At 42.0% G+C, this 23,670-nt stretch overlaps 1 protein-coding gene across 2 annotated transcripts in view; it reads right to left on the bottom strand.

Annotated features, from left to right (window-relative positions):
- CD2AP (CD2 associated protein) overlaps nt 1-22,765 on the bottom strand; it is a 77,488-nt gene extending 54,723 nt beyond the window's left edge. Inside the window, exons 1-2 of one of the 2 annotated variants that reach the window (XM_036380686.1) lie at nt 22,591-22,765; nt 1,032-1,192 (exon numbers count right to left, since the gene is read on the bottom strand). In XM_036380686.1, coding sequence (XP_036236579.1) covers nt 1,032-1,192; nt 22,591-22,594 — 165 coding nt within the window. In that variant the 5' untranslated portion in view covers nt 22,595-22,765. The remainder of the gene's footprint in view (nt 1-1,031; nt 1,193-22,590) is intronic. The other variant, XM_036380685.1, reaches the window with a different exon arrangement.
- Between the last annotated feature and the right edge of the window lie 905 nt (nt 22,766-23,670).

The following is a 23,670-nucleotide window of genomic DNA, read 5'->3' as shown; positions in this document are numbered from 1 at the left end:
GCCAAGGCTGATGCTTTCTCTCTACACAGCACTTGAGAGCTAATTAAGAACATCAGCACAGTGATCATCAAACACCAACTGAGGTCAAATTACTATTTATACAGGACTCAAAACCCAAAAATTACTTCGAACTAAACTACCAACAACTTGAAAATGTTAGACAAGTGAAAAGCATTTGTACAAACTTTCCCTTGGTAGGAGACCCTCTCTGAGAACAACTGGATTGTTCCCATCAGTTTTAAAAGGAAAATCTTAAAACCCCTCACAGTAAATCAGAAAATAATAATTTCACTTTTTCAATTTTTCAGAAAAATTGTCAAATTTAAAGTAAGTGTAAAGAAGTGCTTATAGCACTGGACCAATATCCCCTTAGGTTTTTGCAACATGAAAGTATCACAGCAAGATACAATGGACAATTCTGGTTTGAAAGGAATTAATTTCACTTCAAAAGGGGCAGGAATACCTACATTCACTTGGACTATATGGAATTGTTACACCAAGGAGTTTGCAGAGTCACAAAAAAAGGCAGTGCCAGCAGCAGAGTCCAGGGTAAAACAGAATTGCCCCTTCAAATAAAGCAGCTTGATCCAGGCTGAAGAATCCACATCAGCACAGCCTGAGGATGCAGTTTTTCATTATAGATGAGCTGTGACCCCACTTTGCTAACTCTCTCATGGCTGGATGTCTTCTGCAGGGGTAGGTTTAGGGGTTTTTTATATTCTTGTTTTTTTAATCACTTCATCCCACTAAAGCAGATAACCATAGCTACAACCAATTTGGTTGAAGTCAGAGTGACACAGAACACATAATGCAAAGATACAGGCCAAAGTAAATGCTAAAGAACAGACAGCAGAAGTTAATTTTAAAAATCTTCAAAACCATATTAAAAAAATATTAGCACCTTGAATGTCTTCCCATTAAAAAAATAAACCATCCTGTTACAAATACAACTTCTGTGTATTCCAACTATTTCAGTAACAGTGACCCAGCCACACCATCACAGTAAAATCAAGGCAATGCAGAAAACTCACCTTCACAAAATTGTCAGGGAACATGCCCCTTCTGCCATTTAACTCCCCTTCCAGCCATCCTTCTTCTTCCAGTTTTTTCACATTCCTGATGATTTCCCCAACTCGGATTGTTAACTCATCATCATGCACTGCATCATAGTCATATTCCACAATATAGTCCACTAAAAAGGAAAAAAAAAAAAAAAAAAATCAAACATGCACAATGAATACAAGCCAGACTGGGAAATCCAAGCTTGAAAGCCATGCATGTTCAAAAGGTAAACCTAACAATGAACGCTAACAACAAGCATCTCCCTCACAGCAATGCTCATTTGTGAACTGTGACGTTCCCACGTATTTTTGAGAGGGAGAAACAATTGGATAGTCACCTATTAGAATAAAGTAAATTCAGGAAGAGGGCACCAGGTCATATTTTTGTGGAGGTGGGTAAGTTTTTGTTCAAGTCTAGTGGAAGGAATTGCTGGCAATGATTTTTTCCCCACCAAGTTCCAGCTGAAGATTTACCAATTATGAATCACTGCCCACAGGGCAAGTGCTTCTGACTCAGTGCCCATTTGGGGCCAAGGATCAGACACTGTGTGTATGGTACATACTTGCAATGCCTTGTTAATCCTCATACTTGAGCCTGCTACTATGTCTGCAAAAAACTAATTGCTGCACACACAGAATTTTTGCAGGTTTGATCCAAGAAATTCAATACAGCCAGAAGGTGTGTGTGATTGACAATATCATACAACTTAAATTGGAAATATGTAAAAAAGCACCCTCCTTCAGAGTCATTTGGTTTGTCTGAAGTAGAATAAGCAAGTGAGCTTTACTTTTGATACAATTAAGTTTACTCAGAGGAGCACAGCAGTGTATTCACACACATGTCCATCTGTTGCACAAGATCCATGAGAGTTGCTCACTGGCAGCTTAAGGCTTGTTTGGCAATAAAGACTCATTTGTTCATCAAGAAATTCTGTTCATGCCTGAAATTTCCACAAACCTGCAGCAATCAAGTTATCTTCCTTCTCACTCAAATTCAGTCAAATATCCAAGCACTGCCAAATGTTAAAACACTGTCCTCACTGAAACCTCTCTCTCCTCTGCAGATCACAATGCACAAGAGCACAAGTTTAAAAGACAGAAATCCTGAAAGGTTGCAGAAGTTTTTTTCCCAGGTTAGATTGTTTCATCAGTGTATAATAATACACAACAATTAATTTAAAAATGAAGTAATCAAATAGGAAGAAGCATTATTTCCTTGTAATTGAACTTAAGGCTGCATTAAACCAATGTGTAATTCTGATCTGTGGGCAGTTTTAATTACAAGGGCAGCTGCAGTGATTGCAATTAAGCCTTTATCCCTCTGCTGCCTATGGACAGCCAGAAAACCCTTAGTAAAACACCAATCTACATGATGGTGCCATGAATGCAAGAGATGCTTGAATGATATGTCAGGCAAACTATTTTCTGAATGCACCCTTTAACAAAGGAACCAGTAGACATCAACATGAAGACTTAATTTTGCCAGAGTTAATGTGAAGACTTTTGAAGACTTAATTTTTAAACTTTCTTCCTTTAACAAAAAACAATCATTTTCCTCCTTATGAACAGAAGTCATCACCAGAGTTATCTGCCTATGATATGCACCTGGAACTTCTAGCACATCTTTCTGTACTGTATATATGTATCTTTGCCAAATGTACTCTTTAAACTTGTTTCAAAGCATCATATTCCCCCACTACTGCCTGCAGCAAGCAGAGTAGTTCTGTCTTGCTTCTGCACACAATTGTCTCTTGAGTGGCTGACAAAATATTGCCAAACATACAGGAAAGTCTGGCAGTCACAAATCATAAAGACAACAAGATAAAGACATAAAGACACAAAACATAAAGACAACAAAAGCCATTCATCACCTAAGAGTCTGAAAATGAAAACATCACCTTCCAACCAATTCAACCCAGCCATTCTGGAAACCTATAAATGTAGAAAGATGTAAGAAATATCCATGTCACATATTTCTCTCATGATACAATGTTTTGAAGCACATTAGCAGATAGCATATCCTATAGAACAGCTTTACAAAGCTAAACATGGAAAATGGATCACAACAGAGTGTCAGTCATGACAAATGCCCACAGCAGTGACTTGAACTGCCAAACACCTGGTCCTTTTTCCACAGCAGCAGTAGATAATCACACCCACACTGTGTTAACATGAACCAATTCTATTGAAAGCTTATTTATTCCCTCGGGAGAATGTTCCTGTATTTGTGTTTGAAATGCACAGAACATTCATTTGGTCACCTTTCCAGACTACAAAACACTTACTTGGTCATGCCAACAACAAATAGAGAACCTGAAAAACCTCCCAGTCATCATCCGCATGTCTTTATGTTCCAAAGACAAATAGCAGTAAACAATCATCAGCTTCTTACACATGAAATTGAGGTGATGAACTTCCTCCTGTATTTGTGAGTGATACCCAAAGCCACCCTTGCTGTCATGGATACATAGACAAAACAGGTATGAATACTGTTGCCTTGTCTGTGGAAGTGGAAGGGACCATGGGGAATGTTAAAATAGTTTCATCCCATAGATTTTTTTCATATGATGGCAGAGGTTTAGCAAGGAGCTACACATCCCATGTCTTGCTACCATGTGGTCCTCAAGAACACTTACAAGTTTTGCTTTTCAATATCAGCAAGTAGCACTAGTTGAATCATCCGGGCGATGGGCAAGAAATTTCTGTACTGCCAAAACAGTCCAGATTAAATAAATCTCTGAAAAATACTAGAGTATTATATTCACCCAAGTAAAAACAGAGTCCATCAATGACAGAAAATGTTTTTAAGGAATCACAACTCCTTATAATAACACTAACTAGAAATTACATTCGTTTACTGATTATACTTCTTAATGCTTGTACTAGTTCTGAATGCTTCAGGTACTCACTTTTAAAAGTTTTACTCAAGAACAGATACACTGCAATCAGTCAGCAGTAAGGTGGATTCCAGCAGTATAAGCTGGTCAAAACTGTTTTTAAAAATTCTCAACTGGTAGAAGGTGCAGAACCCCTCAGCAACACAAGCTATCAAATCCCCCTATCTTATCTGCCCTCTGCTTTTTTACACTGCTTTCTCCTTTTCAAACCTCACTCAAATCAATTATCTGGAGCTTAAAGTCCATAACGATCAAGTCTCAAATGAAAAATAGTCTTAGGCTTAAGCAGGAACACTGTGAGGTTTACTGTGCTTTTCTAGCACATCCAGAAACACTAAAGTTCACCTGAGAGAGGCAGACAACTTTCTCCTGAGTTTTCACAGTATCTGCATACAAGGAAAGGCTGAAAGAGCTGGGAAAAGGCTCAGGGATATCTCATCAATCAGGGTGTGGAAAAGACCAAGCAGTGCCCAATGAAAACACAAGAGGCAGTGGGACAAAATGAAAACAAACAAATGCCACTTAAACATATATAAACACACTGTCATCTGATGACAGCTTTCCGACGTACTCAGAAAACCTTCCAGATGGTGTTTTTTGAAGGTTCTGACCTATTTTCAGGGGCAACTGACTGATTAAAGCAACAGAGCTACAAAAAAAATTATTGACTGGATATACTTGGAGGAAGATGGCTCTGTGGGAGGGGTCTGCTCAGCTCTTGCTTTTTTAATAAGATGACAACTTCACTAACAAAACAAGAGTGAAACAATTAGGTTGGACATTAGTAAGAAATTCTTCATAAAAGGGTGAAAAGAGTGCTCATATATTGGAATGGCCAGCCCAGGGAAGTGTTTAAGGGAAGACTGAATGTGGCACTTCGTGGTCTGGATGGTGTTTGGTCATAGGTTGGATTCCATGATCTCAGAGGTCTTTTCCAACCTGGTTGATTCTGAGATAAAACACACCAAACCCATCAAAGCCAGTCAGCAGCAGCTACAGACTATGCTATTCCCCACAGCACAAAGTGTCCTACCTAACACCTCTGACAAAACAGCTCCCACTGTCAGCCAAGACAGCAACACTGCCTGCACCAGGCATTCAGCCACTGCTGGCACAGCTGGACTCCCCACTTGTCCAAACCTTACACAACCAGCTCTTCTGCCAACTACATCACAGTGCCAAGGCAGAGGCCAAGTCTCCCAAAAAGCATGGCCACATTATACCCATCTTCTCTGATTTTAAACAAAGGACGCCTTCAGCTACTCAGATACTTTCTGAAGTTGCCTATAAGAGGTAACTAAGTCCCTCTGGTAGCCCTAAAATAGAAATCAAAACACAAATCAAGGAAGAGTGGAAAATATATCAAAATTCTAGCATGCCCGTGTCTTCAACAGAAATAGGCACACATCCAGCAAAGAGCACAATTTCACATTCTTGGTACTTTGTTTAGGGTATTACAATGTTGTCAGAACCCAGTGACTTTTCTGTAGTAGACAAAAAAAAAGACAAACCAGATTTAAAATAAATTCCATTGAAAATACACTTTAATAGCTTATACATTTTTTTAAAAAGAGGGGAGAGGGATTCATCAGATGACTGAAATCCTTGTATATACTGGGAAGTCTTGCTGAAACTTGCTGCAGGCCTGGAGGGACAGAGTTCAATGTGAAGCAGCAAGAATTGCTGCAGTGCTCCATAAAGGTCTCTTCAGGCAGGTTTCAGGCCAGTTCAAAGTCATTTATTGGAACAACAACCCTGGAAAGTCGTGTGACCTCCAGAAGTACCTTGCCAGCAGAACTGCAGTTATGTTAGAAACTGAGCTTTTACTTTTCCAATTTATCACAACAGACAGCTGCTAGATGTCTAAAACTTCATTAGTACTGTTATTTCCACTTGTACATTTATCATGTAAAACCAGCCAAGTTTAGTCTCTTATAAAACAAAGCCTAACAATTTTGTTATTATGTATGAATAGAGTTACAAAGATATTTTATTTTATAGCAGACCAAGTTTAGGCTAAAGACAAAAAACCACAGAGGACACAATCTTACCCTTTTCACTACCATACTCTTCTTCACAACTCTTTCAAAATCAGGTGCCAAACTTAAGGAGAATGATCTTTCCAACTGCTTTCCCACAAAAATGCTTCTACCATTGATGAGCTATGGGAATTCCAGCTGGTTTAATACTAATACAGTAGTATATGTTCAGCCACTTAAGACAGACCTTAACACTGAAAAAGTAGCTCAGGTGTTTAAACGCTGAACAATGAAAACACTTCGGTAAGTGTTAAACATAAGACGTGATTATAAGAATGTTTTCTTTCCACTTCAATACCATATAATTTCCTGTCACCCAGACCTGACTCATTCATGACAACCCAGATGCTTAAATAGAAAGGCCTGACAGACTTCCCATTACCCTTAAAATTCTAGCTCCTGACCTCAAAACTGTGAGCTTTGTCTACAAAGCTCTCCTGTAAAGACACAGGCACAAGGTGGGCACCAGGGTTTGGGAACCAAAGAAAAATCCCTCCTGGCCAAGAGCTCCCACTGCTCTGCAGCCAGGCTTCCTCCAGGCTCTGCATCTGCTTCACACTCCTGATTACAAATGACCAGAATGACCTGTTCCCCAAAGATCCAAGTATTCCTTTGGGGTTCAGATGTAGGTTTGCTCTCCCTCAATCTGAGGAGGGGAGCGCCTCACATTTCCCACTATCAGGGAAACCACTCAGAGCACTGGTCTTGTGCAGAAGTCCTTCCCTTCACACCCCAATAACCATCCAAGTGAGAAACACCTGAGGGACTGAACCTTGAACAGATGGAAACATTCAGTATTTCCTACTTCCCTTCTCATGGTGCCCAATAAAGCTACATCACCAACAGAGAGCAGGAAAACCCATGGAGCTGTATTTCCAAGACAGCTTAACCCAAGGATGTTGTGATCCCCTGCTTTCTTCTGTGTGCATTCAGTGGTCCCTTCCCCTGCTCTCTACTTAAATTAGTAGTTATTTATAATACTGGGGAATCAGATAAATAAAACAGTTCAAGAGAAAGCTTGTAGTGACAACTTTCTGTAAGTTTATCTCCTTAAGATGTCTCTCTGCAGGGTCAGACATAGGACTGCTTCAAACCCACTTTAGATCAACCTCTACATCCCTGTTACATCCCAGATCAGGAGCACCCTGCTCAGTGAAGCTCCAAACCACCCTCATTTGTGGTGGTTCAGTTCAGTGTGGAACAGTCTCACAAAGTAATCTGGAATTTTCACTGAAACTAAACCCAGGAACACACCTAATGCACGTTAATCTTTAACAGGCATTGTGTTCATGGGACAAGACTAAAACTACAATGATATAAAAATGTCCAAAACTTGAAATCTGAATATGGTCCCTCAAACAAGCAATTTCCCCCTACAGATCCACTCAACTTGCCCCTCACCACTTGCTGCTTTGCTCAAAGCCAATATCTGCCATGAAATCACATCCTAATATAACACATCATTGATTTAAGGCCACTGGATTCCTGTCAACTCTGATGGTAAGGATGCAGTTCCGTGCTATTAAGAAACTGAACAAGTGTCATTGGCTAATGGAGACCATACAGTCCACACATATTTAACTGTACAGTCACCAGTTTTGAGCCACACCACACAGAAGAGCAGACATTTCACTGGGCTGAGCTATGCAGAGCCATCACCTCACATTCCACGTGGAGGACTTACAAACAGTTGCATCACAAGGGCTACAGCAAGCATTAAGCATCACCAATGAGATGTTTTACCTTCACAGGAGCTCAGAAGGAGGTCGGGTGTCTCCTGTACAGCCCCTGGAGTGGCAGTGACACATGGCAGAGCCATTTCTACCTGCGCCTCCTCCCCAGGGAGCCACACCAGTTGTGCAGCTCCAGACCAGATAAACAGCTTTGTACCCCAAGCAGTCACACTTCCTCCTGCTCCTGAAGTTTTGATCCCATGTGCCAGCCAAGCAAACTCTGCTGCCACAAGGAAGGGATGTGGCAGAGGAGGTTCTCTGCAGTTTAAGACAATGCTGACCTCATTTATTCAAATATTGACTTATGGTCTTATTTTAAGCAAAATGCCCAGAGCCATGAGAATTCTTTCATTAGTTTATAGTAATACAACACAATGCCAATAAAATAGAAATATTTTCATGCTGTTTTATGTACATTTTCTTTTAAGCATACACAATTCCCAAAGAGCTGTAAGCTAATTATTCCAGTCATGCATTATTTCAAAGACAGAGAACCTAAATCTGTACAATTTATTAGTTCAGGTTGCTGGACAAACAAACAATCCTTTCAAGCAGGATGCCTCCAATACATACAAACACAGTGTTGGACCCAAGCTGATTCTACATAAAACCAGCTCAGCTATGTCCACCCAGTCTCTGGAAGCACCACAAACACCCTGCTGTCACCCAGTGGGGACTCAGTTTGGATACAACAGGATTTGCTCTGTTTAAAGTAACTTCATGTTGAAGTGAGTATGAGCCTTCACTCTCTCTTCAACACACCCCATCTAAGAAGGCTCAGCAGTTCAAAACAGCATTAGATGAGTGAGGGCAGTCAGACACTGCTGCATTCAGGCTAAATTCCCAACAAACCCCTTTCTGCTTCCTCAGCACATGGGCTGACCAGCCAGAACTGTTGGATATGTGACAGTTTACAAGACCTGTTAAAAACTTTGTAAGTACTCTCTAGTGCTTACACCGAGGATATTTTAAACTGCTATAAAGATAGCTTTTAGGAAAAAAAATAATTAAGTCAGAATAAACACACACCAAAGAGAAAACCAGCAACAACATGCAAACCAAAAAATGGCAACAAAGCAACTTTGAAACTCAGTATCTCCTATCTCAGGTGAGTCTTTGCTTCCCCACACTTGAGCACCAACAGCCCAGCTACTGTCAGCTTCCCACGTTAAGTCCTTTGAGCTTAAAGGGAAAAAAACTACCATTGCAAGAGAGGAAGGAACAAGCTGGCACAAAGGCACTTCTGCTATTTTCCCATTTGGTCTCACCACATTTTCTCCTTTCTAGTGATAACTACCTTATTACATCCTTTCCGCATATACTTTTTCCCAAGGTCTGTACTGACAGGACTAGAGGCACTTGTTTTAAACTGACAGAGGGGGAATTCAGATTAGACCTCAGGAAGGAACCCCTGCTGCTGAGGGTGGTGAGACAGCACCAGGAGCTGGCTGGGGATTGTACTGTCTGAGAGTTTGTGATTTGGATGTCAGTGGCATTGCAGTGAGAAGGTACTTTTGGGAGAAGTGCTTAGTGCCTGAGACTAATTTCAGTTTGGCCAGCTTTTGCAGAATTTCCTGTCAGCTGTAAAGGTAAAATCAAAAGTGTAAGTAAGAAACTTCAGTGAGGTATATGAGAGATCTCTCTTATAAGAAATCTGACAAAGTTACAGGATGTCGCTGAAAAAGAACATGCTAATGGCAGGGATTTGTTAATTTATTTGTATGTTTTATAACAAAAAACATCATAAAATACATTTGTGCCTGAATCACAGGATAGCTTGGATGACCTTTAAAGAACATCCATGGGCAGGGACACCTGCCACCAGACCTGGCTGCTGCAAGCCCCATCCAGCCTGGCCTTGAACACTTCCAGGGATGAAACATCTGCAGCTTCCCTGAGCAGTCTGTGCCAGTGTCTCAAGTCTGTGACAAGGCAACTTTATTCAAAGTTTCTTTTTCCTTTTCTTTCTGTCCACCCTGCAGTATCCGCTATTTTTCCTTACTTATTTTGTAACTTGCTCTGTGCTGCATTACCCAGTTCTAGCTTTCCACTTAAAGCAACAATTCCTCTACATCCATAGCTTGCCTAAAAAAAAGGAAAATAAAAACAAAAATAGCAGTCTACCCTTGAGACAGTCTAAAGCCAGGAGACTTGGGTCTGTCAGCACAGAACTCGTCCATCTGGAAGCCGCCCTGGATCCGCCTGGCATTTTTAGATTGGGTAAGGCACTGATGCATTCTCCAAGATATGACTCACCATGCATTTTTAATAAAAAGTTTGTGTTGAATTTTAAAGCCCAGTAAGAATGCCTGAAATAATTAGGAAAATGAACAGTTGAAAACAGCTTAAAATGTAGGCTTTTCCTCCCAAATTATTTTAACTAATGAGAAACTCATTGCATTCTAACAGCAACCACCTCAAACATCAGTTTCTTGTGCCAGCTTGGGTGCAATTAGCAGAGACTTTGGGAAGGAAAGTATAGCAGAAACCCTGCCCAGCAGCCTGCTCTGAAAGACACAAACCACATATGCCTCATTTTCCCACTCCAGGTTCCTGTAATCTTCTGGAGTGCATTATAGTGCTTAACACTGTATAAGATAAAACACAACTGAAAATTGAATGTTTGTCAATTTTCACTTACCTAAAGCAAATTGTCTTCACACATACCCTCATAATTTTACAACTGTGCTTTTGATGATAAGTCACCACTGACAACCAGATGGGAAGAAAAATGTTTTAGGGATACCGCACTCCAGATTTATCAGCTCTAGAAGAAGAACCCCATCGTGTCTCCTCCAATATTATCAGAAATACTTGTCTTAAACTCAGTCATAAATTTAATAAATTTTACAATTTTGGATTTAATTTAACCCCCCACTTCTACGAGCAGCATTGCTGGGCTCTTCCCTTTATAGCACAAGACATAAATGGGAAGTATTACAATAAAACCTCAACTACCTCCAGGTATTTAATACTTTATAAGGATAGGGGAGGTCAAAACATTTTGCCTGGGAAGTGCTTCTGATGGAGCAGAAAGTGATGGTTTGTGCTACATGCGATTTCCCTCAGTGTGAGCAGAGCTCAGAGCAAGAAACCAGCCCAGAAATGAGAGGTGACACCTGCAGGAAAGGCAGCCAATGTCTCCACAAGCGGAAGTGAAAAAATGCTACTAATTCACATTGCAGAGAAAACCAGGGATCTTTGAGGGCACAGGGGAATGTATTTTAAAAAAACCACACCACATTTTCTGAAGCCATGACTCAGACATTGTTCCATATATAGATTTATGCCTCTTCCTCTGTTCCTTCCCTTAAGTTAATTTTATAACATCTATTTGGCAAAACATTCAAGGTGAGTCACAAAACACCAAATTACAAGTTCTGCTAAAACAAAGCCATGCCAAAAAGCACTGAAGAACAAAAGAATCATACCTCATCTATATTTTGTTCAAATCCAAAGCACCAAATAAGCAGTGAAAGTACCTTAAGGTCAACGCCATATTTATTCATGTTCCCTTAAAGCTTTCAACACATAATTAGCTCACAAAAATAAGTTTGAAGCTGTTGCTTATCTGAAAACTCTTTTAAGTCATTCCCCTGAAAAATAAAAAACTGTATTTGAAGTTTCCTTTCTTCTGTTAGGACTCCACACTACTATAAAAGCTTCAGCTTCTTCTGCAGATTTTTTTGTCCAGGAGTCTCCTAGCCAAAAAGGACACCATGATCATAGCTCCGGGTTATGAATTCAAGAGTTATGAAAACAAGAAAATCTCCTAAAGCCTTTTGGGTTTAAATGAAAACTCCTTTTACGCTCTGAAGAAATGCAGAAATGCTTTGACAGACAGCCTACAATTTGGCACATCTCTAATTCTGAATGACAATTAGTACTTGTGCAAACATGGCAAGAATCTGGCTTTGAAATAAATTTACAGGAACTTAAAAGCATTATTTGGAGCATGCACAAAGTGTTCCCTTCATCTGTAAAAACAGACATGATGCAAGAGTCTGAATGGTCCCAGACTGGAATTTTGCAAAAACCACAAAATATGCTTAGCATTACAACAGGAACAAGTGTGTGTATCTGACTCCATGCTGTCAGGGCATACTAATTGTGACATAAAGTTCATTTACTTTTTATTGTGGACATTTTAGTCAAGAAAATAAACTGAACATCTGATGGAAAAGCACAGAAAGAAATCTCTATGAAATGGATTTCACAAAAGCCAGTCAAAACAGCAGATGCTCAAGGGCACCCTACAATCTCAATCAGTTTTAAAGGAGGCAAAATTGTTTCATTAGGTCAATTATGTTCTAAAAGTTCAAAGAGCAAGTCCTTCAAATATCCATTTCCACATGTATTTAGAAGGATTTAAGTAATTCTTATTAAGATCATTATTTCATTCTGCATGGTTTGCAATGCTTCCAATCACAGGAAAATAGGGTTTCAAAAGACCTCTGGAGTTTACTTATTCCAAACTGGTCAGAACAAGGTTAATCCCAAAGTCAAATGAGGTTGGTTCAAGGCTTTGTCCAGCTTTATTTTAGAAGCCTTGAAAGGATGGAGATAAAACAGCTACCACAAGCACCTTTTTCTGATACTGAATTCTCATAATAATTTTTCTACATTATATTCAGTGGGAATTACCTCTGCCCTAACTTGCAGGCACTGGTTCATAATTTTTCACTGTGCCTCCAAGGAGAGTAGGTTGTTCTCTGCAGGCTACACCTACTCCTTGCACACCATATGCATCAGCCTCCCAACCACCCTCAACTCTCCAGTTCAGTGGCATTCCCTCTGCATTTGAGGGGAGGGAGGAGCAAAACTGGACACAGTATTTTACAGCCTGCCTGTGAGTGCCAGGGAGTAGGGAACAACCACTTCCCATCACCTGCTGGCTACTGTCCTGCCTGTGCCCCCTGGCAGACAGTTCCTTACTACTGCAGCACACCAATCATCCCCCACCCCATTCACTGGAGAGTTTTTAGGTACCTGGTCATAATCTTGAGCATTTGAAGAAATCAGTGTAATGTGAGCATCCCTACCTGCCCATCCTCCTGCTTCACTCCCAATAGTTCTTCCCCTGTACACCCATTTGGCTGAAACATGCCAGAAGAGCAGCATCTCTAAAGAAAGAGCTGTATATTTTTTTATTTTTAGTTTTTTTTGTAGAGTCAGCACTGAAGCACTCAAATCTCAGTCCTTCCAAGGCAAAGACTTCAGGACTGCCCCAACACTTATCCTTCTCACCTGATGGCTGGCTGATCACCAAATATGCAGCTTGGAAGCAGCTACAGCATGTGCTGTGTCTCACAGAGTTAATTGATAGTAACATCACCATTGGTATTTGAAGAATTTGAGAAGGGATCAGAGGCCTTACAGGAGTTCATGAAAAGCAGCCTGGGATAGCAGAAAAGCAAGGGATAGCAGTTGCTGCCATCAGGAGACAAAGCACCTGAGGCAAGTTCACAGAAAGCCAACCCTCACCTCCACTGTTCTCAACACAGTCACTTGAAGGCGTAGTTTGGATTTCAGAAACACAAAGGAAATACTCTTGGTTGTTCCCACATATTCACAAGTACAGGCATAATCCTGGGAACCCAGCAACATACACACAAAAAAAAAAAAAGTGAAATCAAGAGAGAAAAGTCAGCAATACAACCTCAGCTTTTTCAAACACCAAGGTCAGGATTTACGACTTCAGTCACTGCTCAGAACTGAAAAACCAGGATACAGCAGTGAACAGCAGGATCCAGCAGCTCTGTGTTGATGGGAAATCACTCCAGTCTCCTTGCTGCATGGAGATGGCAGGCTGTGCCTTATTGTACTGACAGCACATCTCTTGTTTCATAAACAGCTTTATTTCATCTACTGTTCATCCAGCCTGAGGCTTTCTGTTACTGGTTATCTATCAGGGCAGGTTTTCTCCTACAACCTACACATTAGAAGCTATTTACATTACGATCCATACATGTACCTTATAGTTCTCTCTCAGTAAGGATGAAGTGCTAAGACTGAAACAGCAAACTCTTCCACAAAATAAGCATCTAGTAAGGTGATGAGCACATGAAAACAAGAGGAAGCAATTTTATACACTCTTAATTGTGCTTTTACTTGACAACCCCACACAGTTAATTTTTATATATACATCCTATAGCACGCAATGATTTAAAAAATGCCTTCAAGCTCTCCTCAAGCTGCAAAGAGAGATAGTTTCCAATTCCCCTACCTCCTGACCCCACATCCTTATTCAGATACTGGTAGGCTGTAAAAGCAGACCATGTTATACTTAGGCTTCTGATAATGTGAATGTGTCAATGTAGTGGTTTTTAGTATAATCTTCCCCTTCACAGAGACTCTCCTTCCCTGTGCTGAAGGATGAGATGTATTTTCAGTAACCTGCGGGTCAGGCAAAGGAAGTCCTGTATTTGATTTTCAAGAGCAAAACAGCACAGTTCACGATAATTTATCCTTAATTAAAAGGCTACATTCTGCTGTTTGCACTTCTCAAGAAAATCCGCTGCCTGTTTATCTACCATACCCAGGAGACCATGGGGTTAACATATTTGCTTTTATCTTCATGGCTTCAAAAGCCTTGCTCACCTCAGCACTTCCACTGCCCCACTTGCAGCACAGCATCTCATTCCACCTGGCTTCTGAACAGCACCAACTCAGCTAAACACAGCAAGAAGTGTTGCTTAGGACACTGAGGTTTCAAACAAATAGCCCATGGCTCACCCTGCAGACACTCATGCAGCTTGTAAATCCTGCTAATTTTGTCAAGTCCTGTACCAAAATCTCTCAACAAAAGAATATTCTTCACTGAACCTCTTTGGAAAGGGAAACAGACAAGGCTCTGCTTTCCAGGAAGGACTGCTTTAGTCACTTACGGAGACCAGAGTTTGACAGTGACTCCAATCTGAGGCTAAAGCAGTGACCCTGCATGGTCTCTCCGTACTCATTCTCATTTCACCACCTCTTCCCCTGTGCTGCTCTCACAGTTGTGCTGCTCCAGGGTGTGTCAGTCTATTTTGCTGCCAAATCAACCAGCTGGTTCTCTTCCAGCTGGATTCAGCCTTAGCCAGTGTCTTGGACTAGATCATTGTATGGACACATGATCACTAAACCTGCCAAAAGGGGAGATTAAAGAACACACTGATATCTGCATTATCCAGGGATTGATCATACCAAGAAATGATGGATCTAGCATTCTCCTGGCAGTTTGTTCTAGCAATTAATAACTTCCCTGACAGAAACATTTAGATGTTAAAACGAGTGCAAATAGCAATGTGATGTACCTCAAGTTTTAGGCAGGCTTATTCTACTTAATCTTCCATTTACTGGTTTATGATAGTGCTAAAAACACAAACTACATAAAAGCATTTAAGTGATGGGAACACTGCAAGTCCAGCCCAATTGCAAAAAATCAGGATACAGAAGAACAGATGCATACTTTTACATATTGTATGTCTTTACATATGTGTATGTCTCTTCTCTAGACATACACATTATTGAGAACAACCAAAACCAACACCTACAGAAATATAAAAGGCACCTCAGTAACAGGTTTTAACTGTTTAGAATCTATTTTCTCTGTAAAGGTATTATTAAATCAATTAAAAAATGCAAATTAGAGGTACAGTTTAAAAGGAACATTTGGCTGGCTTAAAATGGATTGGGAGGGATTAAAAAAACCCTTTAAAGATTCAGAAAAAGAATGCTGTGAAATAACCAGTTTGGTTGATCATGAACACTTAGGGAGAAAAATTAATATAGACACACCGAAGAAACTTATGGAATTATAGCATGGATCTAGTGCAAACTGTAAGTAACTGCAGGTTAAAATGGAAAAGGAAAAATATTCTACATTCCCTGACTCCTGAAATTCTGTCCACTCTCTTGCCCAAGAGGTAAGGACTGCAGCCAGTGAGGCCATCCAGCTTGCTGGCATGATGGCCAAGCTGGCACAGGAGTTTCCCCCCACCAGGCAGCTGATTAGCTCCCAGCAGGGCCCATGGCCACTGGAGCCAGACACAGGCGCTGCACAGCTCCAGCAGCAGCCTGGAGTTATCTCTAAAGCACAGCCTGGAACTGCACCCACAGTGTGACAAGGGAGATTATATGCAAAGCAGCCTTCAAACAAATCTGTTCATAGCTCAAGGTGCAAGTTCAGAGTTAAGTGGTGAGATTCTTCCCCACTTCATGAAACTAGTGGTTTTATTTCTTCAAGCAGTAAAGAGGGAGACCCTTCTCCCTGAGTGCCAAAGATGCATTGAGAAGAAACAACTTGAAACATTCTGACAAGAATGTTTGCTTTTATATTTTTCCAGAAAAATGAAGAAACAGTGCAACTTAGGGAAATAAAAACACACTAAGAGGAATGAAGCTACACTGGTGTGTTACCAATACAGGCACAATTGAAATGAAGAGCCAAAACTGGAAGACACAAAACTTCTGTTGTGTCCAAACTGACAACTGCTGTAAGTGTGCCAAAGCTGGTATCAGTGTCAGTAGCATCCTCATCCTCCTCCTGCAGCCATGAGCTCAGTCTCAGTTTTTGGACAGCCAGCCTGGCTGAAAGCTGATTCAGAAAGACAGGGAAGTTTCAGATTATTTGGTTCATACAAGCAAGGGAAGAGAACAATGCTCATTAGTCAGAGGTAAGCAAAGGCTCAGACTTAACTCCAGTGCCAGCTTAAAAAGATCAAACTATATCCACAGTCAAAAACATTTGACAAAGGCCAACCACTTAGTAACTTTATCAAGGAGGCAGAAACTGATGACTTAAAAGTCTTCTTTAAATAGTAAGTCAGGCAAGTTTCCAGGAACTCTAGCAAAACTGCTTTATTTAAAATTAAAGTAAAAATCATTAATAACTGCCATCCACAAAAACCTATTCACAGCTGCTGCAGAAGCAAAAATAATGAGATTGCCCAGCACTGCTTAATTCCAAAACCATTTGCCTCTAATGACAAAATGTACCATGTTTACAGGGATTTATTTACTATTAAGAAACAGTGCAGTCTTAAGCCATTTAAATAATTTAAAGCAACACTTTATCTAGTTAAAACTAGAAAGCAATAACATTCATTTTGAGTTTCTTCAACAACAATGTCAAATTTAAACTCAATTTGCAATCACAAAGTTCTTCAGCACTAAGTGGAAAGCAACTGCAGCCCTCATCTGTAACACCACAGCTCAGCACTGCATAAACTGCTGAAATTACAGGAAAATGCTTCATTTTTTAAATTATTCAAAATATTATATTCTAATTTATTCTGCTGAAAGCAGTCCTGGTCTAATACAGATTTCACAGAAAGTTCTGAGTTGGAAGGGACCTACAAGGATCATTGAGTCCAACTCTTAAATAAATGGCCCATACAGGGACTAAACTCATAACCTTGCTGTTTTTAGCACCAGGCTCTGATGAGCTGAGCCAATCTCAGGGTCATGAGCATATTATAGGCAATAAATACTCCTTTAAGAAAAGTGAACTTAATATTTACCTTATATTATACTCTCTACAGTGTACATCACCCCAAAGTGGAAAGATTTAACTCATTTGGCAGACAGACACATACTGCAATTTTTCCTTCAGCCTGATTTAGGACTCTGGCAGTGGCAAGACTTAAATTTTTGTTCAAAAATCTGCAATGTATCCTTTTCTTTGTTCAAGATTTCTGAAAAAGAAGTATTTCATACTGATTGTATATGAAGAAAGGCAATTCTGCATGGAAGTAGTGAAGTAAAACACAATCCCACCCAAAAACTCTTACTGTCATTAGTCAGAGAAAGTAAATAGCCATGCTGGTGAAATGAAGTCTGAAGTTTATGGTGGGAAACAGGGAATAATTTAGGGTGAAAGGACACTTGTTAACATAGCAAGAGTTCACATCAGAAAATAGGCAACTGGAAAGGCAGTTTTAGTACTTCAGTCCTGCAGTCACCAGTGCACCAGGACAGCCACGGGTGATGCTCAAGCAGAGTTGCGCTCCCACACCACAGCACTGGGGAAATCTGTTTCTCACCATCCCACATCCAAAGTAAGGGAAAGCAAAGGCTCAGGCACCACCTCCACTGAATGCTGGGAACATTTTAGATCATTAGCACATTCACAACTCAGACCACAAACAAAAAACAACATTATGGAAAGAAAAAGCAGAATGGAATTTAGCTACCTTACAAATTACAGGATGCCAGTTTAAAAAAAGACAAACAAATACCCACTTTAAAAGGAGCAGAAGAAAAAGGTTAAACCCCTGCCAAGGCCCAGAACACATTTTAAGTGCCCAGAGAGCAATCACAGCTGATAGAAATCGCTACAACCCAGACCCACTAGCAACAAATTTCACCTGATTGACTCACCACTTCTGTCAAGATGATTTCAGGTCACTTGAAGCTTTTTCATTGTTGCTCTTTCCTAACAAATCATTTTTATCAAGCCAGGTTAAGGAACTAGCAGACCAGCAGCCACATGTGACAGCATCTCGAGGAAGCAAAATGAATGAGAAGAGCAGAGCTGTGAGAGCCAGAGCAGGACAGAGCAGCCACCTCGCTTAGCCCCAGACAGCACAGTGTGCCCGACCACACATTTCCTGTGTTTATGCAACAAAAACCCACTAAGGGAAAAAAAACAAGCACAGGCAGACAATGGAGACAGCCTGTGAAGGTGAGGGTAATTCGAGGGCAAAGTCCTACCTAGCTGAAACTAAAGCTCTCAAGAACTGTTAGAAAAACAAAAGAAATCAAGACACTAAATATAATTCCACCCCTACACAAAGTTAACTCTTGAATAACATGAAAAACTCTTTTCAACAAGAGGAAAAAATTATCAATACTAAATGAACTATCCAGTAAAGGTGACCAGCACCTGGAATGGCTGGCACATGATAAAAGTACATGTAGAGAGAGACTTGTCAGTATGAAGCCACCAAACAATCACCCACCATTTCTCAAAAACACAAAGAAGTCTGGCAGAACAAGGAGCAGTTTCAGGGCAAAAAAAACTCACGCTGAAAGGACATATTTCCCCCACTCACTCCCATATATGCTAAACAGGGATTCCCACTGTCACAGACAGTGGTTGGCAAAAACCACAAGGCTTTTTTGAGCCCCTTAGGGATGGACAACCACGGACTTGAACTATGTATAAAAAAAGATCTGGTGAAACCACAAACACCTCTGAGAAAGTTCATAATCACTTACTGCCAGACTAGGGGTTTTTATTAAAAAAAAAAACACAACAAAAAAAAAAAAACCAAACAAACAAAAAAAAACAAAAAAAAAAACACAAACAAAAAAACTTTCCACTACAAACCTGCCTTCCATATCCTTTTCCTCCCTGCCTGTCTCCACAGTCAGGACTCTCAGCACAGCAGTTCTTACATTCTTGGGGGAAAAAAACCCAAAAAACAAAAAAGGCAAGAGTTGAGCTGACAGAATCTCTAGCACCTTTTGAAGCAATTTCTGCTCAGTCTTCACCCAAAGTCAGGATCCATCAACTCTTCCCAGTTACTGTAATCTGGTTTCCCAGTAGCTTAGGCATGTATCTTCCAGAGTCAGTTTTACATCACCCTTCCTTATAGTTTTGTCTACAAAAAAGAAAATGGTAGTACGAAACCACTTTGCTGACCACCACAAATACAGCTGGTCAACATCATGCTCATCAAGTACCTGAGTGCAGAAGGGTTTTTCAACAACTTGAACTTCTGATAATCATTTTACTCTACAAAATGCACTCAACTGCACATCCCACCTTACATATTTCCTGGTAAAAATAGCAGCAGCAGCAGGACTCTTCATCTGTCCTACCCCATTTGCTTGGGGGTGTATGGAGTAGATTTTTGGTTGGGGGATTGTTCTGTGAGGGGGTTTTTGTTTCTTTTTGAATTGAAGAACAAATCCTGAAGTAATGTTCTCACAGGTTCTTGGAATACTACTGAGGAATACTGAAACTGACACTGTCTCCACAGCAGTATGTCAAAAGTATTAAGTCTGCTTACAAAAACCTCCTAGATTGTTTTTTGTTGCCAACATGAAGCTATCAAAAGGCTTCACACAAGTTTCATGTTCAATGAACTTACTCTGTAGACCAAATATATTTATACTTATTCTGTTGGCGATGAAGAAGTATGTCTGCTTTCTTAAAGTATCTGAAAATTATATTTTTTTCTGAAGAGAACATGTAGCAAATGCAGATATACTAACCATGGGAACCACAAATCAAAGTCTGCGTAAATTTTTGGAAATAAAAAAGATGGGGAGATGCGTATAGCTAAGAAGATACTGACAGATGTTCAGTGGATTGCAGTTTTCCACTGTGGCAATTTATCAGCTGCTGCTGGAATGTTTCCTTCTTAGTTATAAACCCATATGACAGTTAGCTGGAAGCTAATCTCTCCAAGTTAATATCAACCCAAAACAGCAAAAGACAAATCAATAAATAAAGTCTTTTCTACCTAGAACATCTGAATACATTTTTTTCCCTTTAATCTGTTTACCAAGCTGTTTCTAGAGTCATACACATATGATTACTCTAGTGCAGAAGGTAGAGAATTATAATGACAGGACCCAAGGGTGTCACTGGACATTACCAATAACTTTATATGGTCTTGTGTGTGTCACCTCTGATCACATCTCCCTCCCCATCCTTCAGACGCCTGAATGACACATGCTCTTGAAACATTAATTTCCAGCTACCAGAAGAACGTGAAAGAATTTGTTTCCAAGGCATTCTGTACTTCTGCCCTTCTCCTTTTGGTTCCTCCAGTCATACTGGCTGTTCTTACTTCTCCATAAATCTCAAAAATCCTTGAGTTCATCAAAGATACCTCAACACTCCCCTCTAAGCCACCTCTTACATGTAAAATCCCTTCCACAAGCTGACAAAACAGACAATCTCTTATCAAGAGCCAGCTCTACCATGAGACCAGTAATAAAATAATCAACTAATGACTTCTCAAGATAAATTGGGAGGCAACTACTAATTACAGTGAGTGCAGAGCACACTACAGTTACTTCTTTTTCCACTCTTACTTTTTTGTTTTATTGTACATTCCTCACCTCTTCTGACCACAATAAAGAAATACTTGAAAATCTGAATAAAGGACAACACCTTCAGAGAAAATCCCAAGTTTAAAAGGCTCTGGGATTATTATACACTCCTTTCTAGAGCTTGGTCACCATCCTGGCAGGAACTGCTCTGTAACTGCACATACACACAAATTGTTATGGTAATAAATAACCCACACAACAGCAATACTCACAGTGTGTGCACCCCCTCAGTTCAGTCATATCTAGAACAGTAATAACATGCTCATTATGCTCATCAGAAGAGGATTTCCTTTAGAAAAGGAAACTTAAGGACAAAAATACATAAAACCACGTCACAGAACAATCACATACAATCATGAACTGGACTCAGTCCCTATACAGTATTCCTAACTGTACTAATTGAGTATACTAAGGATGTTAATAACCCAAACCTACCACCATAGGTCAGTCCTGAGGTATTTCCCATTTCAATATTACAGCCTGAGTTCAATATGTTTACTTAGCACACTAAGCCTTTATGCTTTAGGAACTACCATCACAGGCCACTATAATGACCTGGGCAGAGATTTCTCACTTGCAAATAAAACAATGCAGCCTGAAAAGAAATTAAGAGCAAGTCTTACCTATTCTGAATAATCACAAAAAGCATCTAAAAGTGAGATGTTTGGCTTCTACCAGAATTCAAAACACTAATTTCATTTTCTATTTTCAGATTTCATTTTAAGTGTGCTTTGACCTCATAAGACAACTTCCACTGAGATGAACACACTGAAAGCAGATCTTGATAATCAGCAGAACACCAGCCATGAGGAGCGCTTCTCGCTTCACTAACTGCACGTTTGATCTGCACACCGTGCACTTCATTTCCATGCACAACGGGGAGGCAGAAAAGCTATCCAAAACCCAGGTACCCTTCCACTGAAAAAGCTTTACTCCCGTTCTGATGGAGCATGTTTGCACAGAGCAGCATAAGCACACAGGACACTGAAGCCGCAGCCACCCGCGCCCCTGCACACACTCTGCACGAGTACAGCGGTGCTGCACAGCAGAGCAGGGTGGAGGTATGACAGACAGACAAACCGATCCGCGCACCGTTCTGGACCCCAGTGAGGTCCGAAATCTCTATAAAGGGGAAGTCGCAATAAGCAAAGAGGGCTCTCAAGAGCGGTGTTTAAGTTCACTCGTTGATACTTCCCTATGCCGATGCTTACACTAAAAACCAGACCCATCACAAATGACTGTTCCCAGTGTGAACCTGAACTGGCACATCCTGAACACAGGAACATTCCCAGGGGGTCTACACTCACTCTCTTTAAAATACAGAGAGTGTTTCCGCCTTGGTGGAGAAATGGGCGAAGGCTCAGCTCAAATTGACGCTGAGTGGAAAAAAAAAAAAAAAAGGCGAAAGGGCTGGATTTAACCATAAAAACTTTTATGCTCACCAAGCCACTCCCTCCAAGCAGCACTAGGTATTGGTGTACCATTGTACACCTCGCTCTCCCCACCGAAACGCACGGAACCCCCCGCGCCTCCTCCCAGCCCGGGCCCCTCCGCAGCTCCTGGGACCGGCCGGGCGGGACGGGGCGGCCCCGGTCTCTCCCAGGAGGGAGCGCTCACCGAGCACCTGCCGCACTCGCCGGCCCGGCAGCTCCTCCACCGTGCCCCGGACACCGACATCGTTCCCGCCCCGGGCATCTCGGGGGCTGCCCCGGGCCCCGCGGGTCCGCGCCCTCAGACAAAGGGCGGCGAAGGCGCCCCCGAAGAAGCGGGAAGAGGGGGCCGGTGCCGCCGCCCGCCCCGCCGCGCTCACCCATGCTGCGACCGCCCGCCCAGGCTCGGCGGAGCGGCTCCGGGTCCCGCCGACACGCTCAAGCCGGGCACTGCGGCTCCATCCGTGGCGCTACGGACGTGGAAGGGGCGGCTCCGAGCCGCGGGCGGCCCGGGGCAGAAGCGCCACTCGCCCGTCCCGTCCCGCCGCTCCCGCTGCCGCCTCAGCCGAGCTCGGGCACCGGCAGCTCCGCTCCGCCCACGGCGGGGGGCGCCAAGTCCCGCGAGAGCCGCGCGCCGCCACCGCCCCCACGCCGTTGCCAGGCGGGGGTGACGTCACCGCCGCGGCTCCGCCCCGCGCGGGGAACTCGCTCCGCCCCTCAGGGCAGGGACCGCCCCCGGCCCCGCCCCCGGCACACCCTCATCGGCCCCCTCATTGGCCCCCCGTTAGACCTCGCGTGAAACGCCTCTTCCGCCCCTCAGCGCTCCTCTCATTACTGCCCTCATCAAATCCCTTCTCATGAGCCTCTCACAGCTCCCTCATCACTCCTCAGTCAGCCTCCTCTCTCATAACCCACTCACCATCCCTCACAGCCCCTTCATCAGCCTCCTCATCATTCCCCTCATCACCCCCTTCACACAATCACAGAACCGGACAGGTCGGAAGGGACCACAGTGGTTCGACCTCCCTGCTCAAGCAGAATTACCCAGAGCACATGGCATGGGATTTGTGTCCAGACAGTTCTGGAACATCTCCAGTGAGGGAGACTCCACACTCTCTCTGGGCAATCTGTTCAGTGCTCAGTCACTGCACTGTAAAGTCCTTCCTCATGTTCTGGTGGAACGTGCTGGGATCAGTTCCTGCCCATTCCTCTGGTGCCATTGCTGAGCCCCGGGAGCTGAGCCTGGGCCCTGCTCTGAGCCCTCCCTGCAGAAGGGACAGGCCGGGATGAGGCCCCTCTCAAAGCTGAACAGCCTCAGCTCCCTCAGCCTTTCCTTGTAAGAAAGATGTTCCACTCCCTTCATCATCTCCATAGTCTCCACTGGACTCACTTCAGGAGCTCCATGTCTCTCACAGAGCCCAGACCAGGACACAGCACTCCAGATATGCCTCAGCAAGACT

This window comes from Molothrus ater, chromosome 3, assembly GCF_012460135.2.
Source record: "Molothrus ater isolate BHLD 08-10-18 breed brown headed cowbird chromosome 3, BPBGC_Mater_1.1, whole genome shotgun sequence".
Taxonomy (NCBI): domain Eukaryota; kingdom Metazoa; phylum Chordata; class Aves; order Passeriformes; family Icteridae; genus Molothrus; species Molothrus ater.
Note: the sequence above shows the minus strand (reverse complement) of the source record. Positions and strands in the feature narration are given on the sequence as shown.